The 10982-nt window shown below is 34.6% G+C and overlaps 1 protein-coding gene across 3 annotated transcripts; it reads left to right on the forward strand.

Annotated features, from left to right (window-relative positions):
- The first annotated feature begins 1230 nt into the window (after positions 1-1230).
- On the forward strand, positions 1231-10633 carry LOC147405854 (WEB family protein At1g12150-like). 3 transcript variants are annotated; one of them, XM_086433723.1, is made up of 5 exons: positions 1231-1442; positions 1533-1592; positions 1680-1735; positions 6590-6753; positions 8876-10633. In XM_086433723.1, exons 4-5 carry the CDS (start codon positions 6652-6654, stop codon positions 10526-10528), a joined length of 1755 nt encoding a protein of 584 aa, XP_086289849.1. In that variant the 5' UTR covers positions 1231-1442; positions 1533-1592; positions 1680-1735; positions 6590-6651; the 3' UTR covers positions 10529-10633. The 3 variants fall into 3 exon arrangements, with proteins under 3 accessions (XP_086289849.1, XP_086289847.1, XP_086289848.1); XM_086433721.1 differs by having other exon boundaries at positions 1232-1442; positions 6578-6753; XM_086433722.1 differs by lacking the exons at positions 1231-1442; positions 1533-1592; positions 1680-1735 and adding an exon at positions 3127-3147 and having other exon boundaries at positions 6578-6753.
- Positions 10634-10982: the final 349 nt, after the last annotated feature.

Here is a 10982-nt window from a genome sequence, read left to right on the forward strand (position 1 = left end):
ATTCGTTTGAATTATCCTTGCCTTTTGTATTTATGAATCTTTCATTGAAATTTGATTCATAAGGTAAGTCTACCACATGTTTTTTCCTATACCAAAAGTCATTTGGGAGATTTGAACAAATTTCTTGTTCAATTTTAGTTTTGAATTCTTGTATTTTATTTACTAATGTTGATTCTTTTAGTCTTCTATTTTTAAATAGTTGATTTCTTATTTTAAGAATTTTAAATCCTTCTCCTTTTTCTCTATTAGATTGATGGATTTTTTAATTACCTTTTCTTTTATTATATTCAAATCCCTAGTTTGTGGTTCTTGAATAAATCAAAAAAGAACTTCTTGATCTAATAATTTTGTAGTTATTACTGTTTGGTATGCAATAAATGTTCGTATTAAATTTAGAAATGGTGTTCCTAAACCTATAAATTGTTTTAAATTTTTTATTAGGATAAATTGTGTTTTTATACATATATCTTGGTTGCAAATGTGAGCATTGTATAATTTATATTTGATTCATCTACTGTACTTAAACGTTCACTTTTTTTTTTCAAAATATTTTTTTGGGACAATTCCTTCTTAAATATAATTTAAATCTACTCCTGAATCGACTAGGGCAACTAATTCAATCATATATTCATCATTGATGATTAGTGTAATGTTTATAAACAATTTTTGATACTCTATATTGTTTATTAATTAAATAAAATTTTCTTCCTCATTTTGATTTTGATCTTCATGAATAATTTATTTTTTGGGACTTGATTTATAAACAATATTAAAATTTAAAACCTCTAAATGTTCTTGATGAACTTTGGTTGATATTTTTAATTCTTTTATTTCTTATTTTACAAAGATGATTTCTTTTTGTAAGTTTTGGATAGTTATTTTCTTGAATTATTACTTTCAAATTATTTATATATATTTTTTAAACATTATAAAGGTTTGACTAAAATTATAATTTCAACATTACACAATAATATAACTCTAGTTGAAATAATATCAATAGTTGTTTACAATTATAACTAGACTCATATGAAGTCCTAAACCCAAAATATAGAAATCTAGAATTTAAAAAATAAAAGAGAGTTTTTAGTTTTTATAAGCGCCCCAACTTTTACTTATTCTAAATCATTCATATATTTTCATTATTTTTAATTGGAGTGTGATAAGTAAAAGTTGGGGTGCCAATATAGCTCTCAAAAGAAAATTTATAGTACCGATTTGAGTTTGTTTTTTTCGTCGATCTCTTCAACGTGATAACTCAAAGATCACTATCTGCGAACTCTGGAGTCTTCGATAGCGACGAATTCTTCTCTTTGAGTCCTCCAAAAAAAAACAAAGTAGACAAAATGATGATTTCTTCAATGAAGAAGCTGCATTTGCAGATCGAATCTCCGTTTCTTCCCCTCTCGATTTCGCCCAAAATTACTGAATTCCAGCACCTTCAGGTACGGAACATTGTTGGAATTTCTGACAATTTTTTCTTTTCTTTTTAGAACTGTTTTTGATTGATTTAATTTCACTTGATCCTGTTTCAGTTCTGCTCTTCAGCTTCGAATCTCATTTTGGTCGAGAATTCTATTTTCGGACTACTTAAGGTCAGGAATTTATCCTTTTAGGGTTTCATTTTGTAGTGTTTTTCTCTTGTAGTTTGAATTCAAGTAGAATTTTGTGTTTTGTTGCAGTTTTATCGCCTCTGTCGCTCATTTTCGAGAGGAAATCGTTTTCCCGGAAATATCAGGTGAGAAATCCATTATCTATGAAGTATCCAGTTCAGTTGGAGTCCTTTTAGAACGAAATTAGTATAGTTTACTTATCAATTTAAGATCTTGAATGTTGTAATTGTCCATTTTAATCTGAAGATTATTAACGAGTAACTCGAGCTGACAGCGTTTTAAGACCAGGCATTTCATCTCGTCTCCTCTCATACCCATACCGAATTGACTCTTTCGAGTCATATTGTCTTGGATGAGTCCATCCATTTAACATTGTACAGTTATTTTTAAATAATTATAATTTTCCTTGTTAATTTGTTATAATGTTGATTTTAGCAGATTTTTTTGGTAGCAAGCAAGGGTTCGTGGTCAGTTCAACGGGTTTTGAACCCAGGTCGTGGGATCAACACTACACACACCTTACCAACTTTGCTAAGTTGGCACCATGGTCACCAAAATCTGTGACTAATTGAAAAAGTCACAATTAAATCTCAGCTTTTTCATTGAGTCAACTTTTATGAACTTCACGATTAAATCATAAGCTTTGTGACTAAATCGAAGAAACATAAAAGATGTCCTTGATGCACTAGTAAGAGAAGATGACCACCGATGAAGTGTTAGATAATAAGGATGCAAATGAAGATGCCATTGATTTTGATCTATTGGTGAATCTTAACTTACACTCATGATTGTTATCTTTTTATTATTTGAAGAATATAAACCTTGATTGTGTAATAGACCTATGGTTACTTCTTGTAATTTAATATGGGGTTAGGTGATTTGTTATTGTAATTAACATGTTATCTGATTTTTTCCCGATTTTTTTCCTTGTTGACTTATTCCCGAACTCCGACTTGGTAACTATGCTTGTAACATATATTTTGTATTGATGAATTTTTTTTAAATCACTAAGAACTAATTATCTATACATAAAAATACAAAACCCTATTAACTTGGATGAGTTTTCATTAACTTGGCACGAGTCATCTTGGATCTTGGATGAGTCAATGTGATGGATGACTCACACTGATTAGATCGCTCAAAAGCCTTTCAGATGGGGATGACTTGTCCGAGACATCTCGGTCTAAGACAAGTTTAAAACCATTTTTTGGTTACAGTGTTATTGATGTCATATAAAAATTTGAAGTACATGATACCCTCCTCCCCCCCGAAAAAAAAAAAAAAAAAAAACCTGTTTGAATACAAAAGCTTTAAATCACCTATCAATTTGATTTTGGTGTTGTGGATTAAACATTCATGAGTCAATGGACTAGATCTTTGTAATTTAGGTTTTGTACTTGTTTCACCAATTTTATGTTTCTCTTTAAATGATATACATGATATTTATAACGGAAGTTTTACTAGTGTTTGTTTTTGGCAACCAATGGAAGAATAAGAAGGGAAGATGCAAGAAAGGTACTTGGAGATATAGTTCTTTGTAAGCAATTGAGATCTAATTGCAAGATTTTTTTTTTTTTTTTTTTACTTATTCTCAAGAGTATCATACATTGCAAACATACTCGTTTGTGTACATGTGGGATATCACAGTAACGTAGTGGAAGCGTGTGAATCAATAGATTCAATTAAAAACAAGCAATGTCTTGTGAAGAAGAGGAGGCAAAGAGTTGAAAATTAACTAAGAGAATATAAATTTAATAAAAAAGAATTTATTTGAATTGATTGAATTTCGTTTTCGAAGCTCTTTATATCGATAACTTCATCATAAAAACTTAGAAACCTTTTAAACCTGTTATAGTATAATAATAACTTTCCTAATCTATCTATAGTATAATAGTAACTTTCTAAACCTGTTATAACTCAAGTTGGACGTACTTCTAATTATAGCCTAAAGAATAAAAACGAATTTAGACAAAAATAGAAACTAAACAAATTAGAAACTAACAATGAATAATACTCCTAAAGTGACTATGAAATAGTAATCCTAATAGAAATAAATCCCACTAGAATTAGGAAACCACTTAAGACTCTTAAAATAGAGTTGTGAATGTCCTACATCACACAGGTATAATGCCTGACCTCTTTTTGTTGCACATGCTGAGGGTTCAGAATCCACCATTTTATGGGTTTCATATAGGAGATCACTTACTCAAATATTGATTTGATTAAATGATGATCCAATCCATTATTTGGGATCACATCTTTTTTTGCATACCCCAAAATTTTGGAGTAAGGCTTTGATGCTGATGACGAAAGTCTTTTTGGTTGTGGAGTATGTATAAATTTAAAGATTTATAATAGGTACAAATTTGTTTCCTAAACCAACATCGACATAGTAGATTTGAAGGGGTTTGATCATATACTTGAATCGAGCCATTGGTTTGTTTGTTTAAGTGCTAGGATGATCAATTGTACTATTTTGGCTTGTAGGTGCCAAACCCACCATTACCATACCTAAACCTGTTATAACCATGATCAAATGTAGGTGAAAATGAAATCATCTTCATGCTTTCTGTGAGTCTTCCCCCCCCCCCCCCCCCTGTTAGTTCGCAGCAACCGCAATCAATATATGCTTGTCCTAATTGGTTAAATATTTATTTGATTGGATCATCCCAGAGTGCAGATGTCAAAGTATATGCAAGTGGACTTATAAGTCAATTGTTTTACATGAATGCAAAATCTCCAAAATGTTTGCAAATGCAATATCCACACTAACATCACCCCTTAATGGCACATATTTGGCATTTTAGTGAGTGATCTTTAGTATTTTAGAGCGATGAACTGAGGCCATATGACACGTGCCTCTATCTAGGGGTGGGATACTTAGATTAGTGTTTTTTAGGGTGCACTGGATCAAGTACTTGTAGGCATAGAATATTAGAATATGTGGGATGCACGAGATCGTAATCTTGCTGAGGGAGAGGTTTAGAGTACGTGGGTTATGAGGTATTTTCTTGAATGAGTAGAAAAGTAAGTAGTTTAGAGAAGTAGTTAGTGTAGGAGTGGAGAATGGGGTAATGTGTAGTTAGGGTATTTTTTTTTTTGTCTTGTATTTAAAAGAAATTATGCAGAGAAAATATTTGTTGAATCCTTTGTTGGATTTTGGAGATTGACAACCTCGAATGAGTCTAGGAACTCTGATTTGCCTCGAATAAGATTTTTCTCGATTTTCTTCATCATATTATTATTTTTTGTAATATTTGTGAATTATGTACGTAACAATTGGTATTAAAGTACTTTTTTGGGCTAATAGTTGTGGACTCAATGAATGACAAGAATATTGTGAAGACTCAAGGATAGAGGATAACCCCTTCAAGTGGTTATTAGGTGGAAGATCTCTTTGAAGTGTTTGCCTTTGCTTATGTTGCTACTTGAGAATTACATTGCGTTCATGAGAAGATTCAAAGATGATTTGAGGATGGAAAGGACTTGAAGAACAAGTTGTGATCAATAAGTGATTTGAAGATCCTACTTTGAGTTTTCAAATTTCAACCTCGTGGACGAGGTTGTTTCTCAAGAAGGGTAGATTGATACATTGTGTAGTTTAGTTAGGATAGATGATAAACATGAGATTATTTAAAAGCAGTTGTGTTTACATGGGAAAGGTAGAAAAATATGAAATTGTGGGAAGATTAGGTTATTCGTAATAAAATAGAATTGATTCCTATATTGTAGGAAGTTGAGATTGTAACGATTAGTTAAAACTCTATGTATTTAGTTCTCTAGACTTGTATGAGAAAGTATCTTGAGAAATATTATTAGAATTTGTTATTGGATTTTGAAGATTGACAATTTCGAATGGGTCTAGGAAGTCTGATCTACCTTGAAACAAATCATTCTCTATCTTTTTTTACCTTTTTTTTTCTCAACATATCATCAAATTAGAGACGTGACAATTGGTATTAGAGCACTTTATTTGGCTAAAGGGTGTGGGCTTGATAAATGATGAGAATGTTGTGAAGGAAAACCCCCCTAAGTGGTTATTAAGAGGAAGATCCCCTTAAAGTGGTTCTTCAAATCTTTTTTGTCTTTAAATTGTCACGTGAACGTAATGTAATTCTCGAATAGTAGTAAAAGCAAAGGTGAGTACTTTGAGGGGATGTTCCTCCTAATAATCACTTTCCCTGGGGATGGGGGAGGAGGAGGGGGAGGGGTGGTTGGTTCCTCAATCTTTTAACTTCACAACTTCTCATCATTTATCGAGTCTGCAACCTTTAGCCCAAGAAATTGCTCTGATACCAATTGTTATGTATCTAATTCCTAAAGATCATCAATTTTTTTTCCTAAAGATCATAAAAAATAATCAAAAGATGAAAAATGTCGAGAAATATCTTATTCGAGGTAGATGGAACATCTTAGAACCATTCAAGAGTGTCAATCTCCAAAATCCAATAAAGAATTCTAATAATATTTTTTTGAATAATTTTTCATACATTTTTGGAGAATTAAATACATAGAGTCCTAACTACCCATTACAAACTCAACTTCTTATGAAATAGGAATCATTTCCCTTTTATTATGAATAATAACCGAATCTATCCACATTTTCATGTTTTCCCACATAAACACAACTACTCCTAAATAATGATCCTATGCTTCTCACCTATCCTAACTAAGCTACACCACCCCATAACATTGGAACATATCACCATCCAACTTCTATGCATGCATGGCGCAAAGAAACTGTTTCCTAATAGGGGCGTTTCCCTCTCCATCAACTTTCTTAGGCTCTTGTCGGTGAATAGTGAACTTTACTTTTACATATAATGCAGATCTTTTGTAATTAATGGAACCAATGTAGGAACGTCATCTTAATTTTTTTTCATTCTTGATGGTCTATTTAAATTTCTGTATTCAAAGCCTTATCATGCTTGAAACTGTCAATTAAATAGAACTTTCATGTGTTTCAGACTGCTTTTCAGAGTTCATAAGCGCACATCTGGCTTCCATAGGACATATTTTGGAATTTTTCTAAGAGAAGGAAATGGGTGAGATCGATTCAAAACCAATTGAATCAGTACAGGCTGCACTTTCCTTCTTTGGGGAGAAGAATGATCAAAGAAAGTTTCGGTCAGCAAGCAGTGTGGTAAGCACTAAACCTCAGAAAGATAAAGGTTGGATAAATTTAAAGATTTTCTATTGGCACACCATTTTTCTTATAGCACCCCAATACTAAAACTAATTGATTTCAAGGATGTGGGGATAACTTTCTAATTTTTCATCATGACACCCCGCTCCTACTACTTTCTTCAACTAAAGTCATAAACTTAAATTTCAATCATCCAGAACTCCAAATCCATCCATGATCACTCTATTACCATCGTAATTGACAAATAATCTTCAATGCCGTCTGATTCTTCAATCATCAATCCACTATTAATGCTAATGACCCAAAAAGTTGACTATGGCTAGTATTTTGCTTATTTTGAAGAAAATGAAAGGAAATATTATGAGTGGAGAGAGGGGAGGGGTTGATGGTTTTGGTAAAGATTAGCATTAGGGTTTGGCCGCCTTCGGATTTTGGAGAGATATCAATAAAGAAAATGGTGTGGATAAGCAAATGTTGGCGTGTCAATAGAAGTTCTCTAAAATTTTTAATTGAAAGGAAAATGTAGATGTAAAATGCTGTTTAAAAATATATTTTTATATGCACAGTTTGTGTGCAGGGGATCAAAATCCTTTGTCTGATATCTTTACTATTATAATGGGAGAAGGCCTCTAGAAGTGGTTTGACACCAAAATTTTGTTCCAAAAATACACCCACTTTAACTTTTAAACTTAATATAATCAGGGTTGTCAAAATCAAGAAAATTGCAATCACAAATCCCTAAAATCATTATAAAAAAGAGTCCTACTAGCCTTACTAAGTTAGTAAGGATTTTACGCTTACTAAGGGTCCTTGGATCACCTTGTGGCATCCAAAAACATGATCCGATGCTTCAGGTTTGTAGATGACAAAATTCTATGAACTTTGAAAAAAGAAATTCCAAAAAAGTTATTTTTCAACATTGAATTTCAATTTTAAGTTTGGGAATTATGTGGAAGTTTGGTAGCCCTTCATTTTCAAAAACTTGGATCAAGCTCAAAAGATTTTTTTTGGATCTGAGTTTTTCGATGAAACTTAGGGGACTGTGGGGTTGGATTGCTGATGTGGTAATCCATCTATGCTTTGTCCCAAAAATAAGGATAATCTGTGGCTTCTTTTTTCTTAATGGAGGGCGATGGGTGGACCCTGGACTTCGGCTTTAGGAGGAATCTTAATGATTGGGAGGTGGGTTTGGTGCCTCCCCTACTTAATAGCTTGGAGGGGAAGGAGTTGAGGACTCAAGAGTGTGGATTGGAGGGAGGGAAGGGGCTTTCATAGTGAAATCCTTCTATACCTATCTAATGGATCAAAGTTTGCGAAATTTTCCGACATCTTCTATTTGGAGCCCAAGGATCCCTTCGAGAGTGCTTTCTTCGTGTGGTGCGCCTCTTTGGGAAGAATCTTAACGATGGACCAATGCGTGAAATGGGGCCTAATGGGGCCCAACATATGCCCTCTTTTGCCTTAGGTGCGATGAATCCGCAAGCCACGTGTTGATTCATTGCACTGTGGCGAACAAGATTTGGAAGCATTATTTGCAACTTTTTGGGGTGGTGGGGTGTATGCCCGCATCGATCATAAGCTTGTTTGAGATGTGGAGCTTGTGGGGTTTTTCCTTTGATGAGGCCAAGAAAGTTTTGTGAAGCATCGTCCCTTTCATGATTTGTTGGGGATTATGGTTGGAACATAACAAACGCATCTTTGAAGGAAAATGTGAACCGGAGGATAACATAGTAATGTCCATTTTGGGTTTATTGTTCTTTTGGTGCAAGGTCATCAAGGAGTTTAAGGGGGGGGGGGGGGTGTCTTTTGAGGACTTTGTTGTTAGATCTCTTGATCATCGTTTTCGTTGTATTATTTCTTTTCGCCAGTCTCCTTGACCACTTTAGTGAAATGATTCTTTGACTGATCAAAAGAAAAAGTGTTTTATGTATAAAAATATCCTTTTTACTATCTAATCTTCAAAACCACCCTTTAAGTAATATTTTGAACTACAAATAAGCCCTTCATATGCATGTGTGTTTGCACATGCCACCTTCTAGTTGGTGATTAACTATAATGCCCAGACTGGAAATTTCATCCATGGATAAATAATATGCACAAGGTTCTTGTTTATTTCTAGGGAAAGCTGGAGTTGGAGGAGAAAGAGCTCAACCTCATGTCAAAGGACTTATCAAACTACAAGGTTCAACTAGAAGTTAAAGAATCTGCCTACAAACAAGCCCTTCTCAAGCTAGAACTCTACCAGAATACAGTTGAGAAACTGTCTACCCAACTGAAGACTTCCGAGGCTGATAGAGATGGATACAATGAAGAATGCAAAGAAGCTAAAACCCGGATAGATGTACTCGAATCCAAGATCAACGAAATCTCAGATCGGCTCTTGGAGAGTGGAAAGGCTCAAGAGGAGCTTCTACATGCATTAAACGAGTTGACGGCTACCAAAGAAGAGCTGTTTAATACAAGAGCTGAACTTGCTTCCGCTAAGGAATCAAAGCTTGCTGCCATGACACAAGTTGAATTGTTGGAAATGGCCGCCAAAATGGAGAAGGAAAAGACAGAGGAGCTTCTTAAGCATATATCCGAGCTCAACGAAGCCATTCTTCTCTCAAAGTTGGGTGCAATTGAAGCCGAGAAAGAGAAGACCTCAATCTTATTGGAGAAGGAGACAGAGATACAAATGGCTACAACAGCATTAGTTCAAGCACAAGAGCAGTTAGAAGATATGAAGAAAGAAGTGGACATAATGCATGATTTGGAGAATCAGATATTGGCCAAGACCTTATTTATTGATTTGTTACAGTTGGAACTCAAACAGGCGAAGGAGTTCAATACTTCGTCCGTAAAAACCACTTCTGATGCCATTAATGACATTAACGAGCTAAAATCAGAGCTGGAGCTGGTGGAAAGAGAGAAATCCAATCGAGAAATCTTTGTTGAATCAATGGAAATGGAGCTGAAGGAATTACATTTAGAACTTAAAAAGGGTAAGGAAGAGGTTGACCATTTGAATGGTAAGGTTGAGATGCTTTCAAGTAAGATACAAAAGGCAGAAAGTGAGATGGATGAGCTCAGAGGGAGAGAATCCGATGCTCAGGTTGAACTTGCAATGCTTAATTCAGAATTGCATAAAGCGAGATCCAAGATTGCAGCAGCTGAGGCAGATGAAGTGAGGGTTCAACGCGTAAAATCAGGGTTATATCTTGCTGTGAAACATCTAGCAATAGAGGCACAAGAAGCCAAGATGGAGACACAAAGGCTGAAACAAGAAGCAGAGAAAGAAAAGGCCAAAGTAATGGGAAACACCACCCTTGTCGACCCTCAATTTGTTGACCTTACTAGAGATGAAGAACCTGCCTGCGTTGAGGAACCAAAAATTGAAATAGAAGAGAGAAGAGACGATGCTGATTTCCAGATCACAATTTCAATTAAGGATTACGAGTCCTTGATCCGCAAAGCTGAGACATCAGATCGAGTTACTGTTTTGCCGTTTGAATTGGATGCTTTGAAGAAAGAGTTGGAAGCCGCATTGGAGGAAACAAGGGAGCTCAGATCTGTTGCAGAGGAGGCTGTAAGTAGGGCTGAGTTAGCCGAGAAAGCTAAAGCAGCCATTGAGGATCAGCTAAGGAAGTGGAGAGAACATAAGCAAAAGAGAAGGGCGGCTATGGCCGCACTTCGGGAGGAATCAGTTTCTAAAGAAAGTAATCGTTCTAAATATGACAATCCTCATGCGACGTATCAACCATTGGGTAAGGTTCTCAACATGAAATTCTAATTCTTGGACAGTTTGTAGAGTTCTTGTCTAAAATAATTCGATGTACAACGATTACTTCATCTGGAGACTTTTACTGATTCTATTTATATGATTTGTTTTGTAACATTTTCTTAAGAACGCTACTTTTATGTTCTCTCCTCATTGTGCCAAACTCGATCTATGTTGTTTAAACTTCTGGTCATGTTGGAACCGCGCTAACTCAACTTGGACAACAGCAAAGATGGATGTTTATAAAATATAATCCCATCTAATTATTCTCTTAAGAATGCAGATTGAGATAGTGAGAGTGGATTCGAGCACACTTGCAATAAAAGAAGTCATGGTTTTAACCAGAATTGAATGGAGGAATATGATAGGCTAAGCCTACTCCTAATTTTTGGGATGACACCTTGATGACGTGAATTATTATTCCCAAAGACAATAAAAGTTAAAGGAGGAGAAGAGGAAAACCAAT

The sequence above is a fragment of the Akebia trifoliata genome, chromosome 3, assembly GCF_017979445.1.
Source record: "Akebia trifoliata isolate Shusen 1 chromosome 3, ASM1797944v1, whole genome shotgun sequence".
NCBI classification, from domain to species: domain Eukaryota; kingdom Viridiplantae; phylum Streptophyta; class Magnoliopsida; order Ranunculales; family Lardizabalaceae; genus Akebia; species Akebia trifoliata.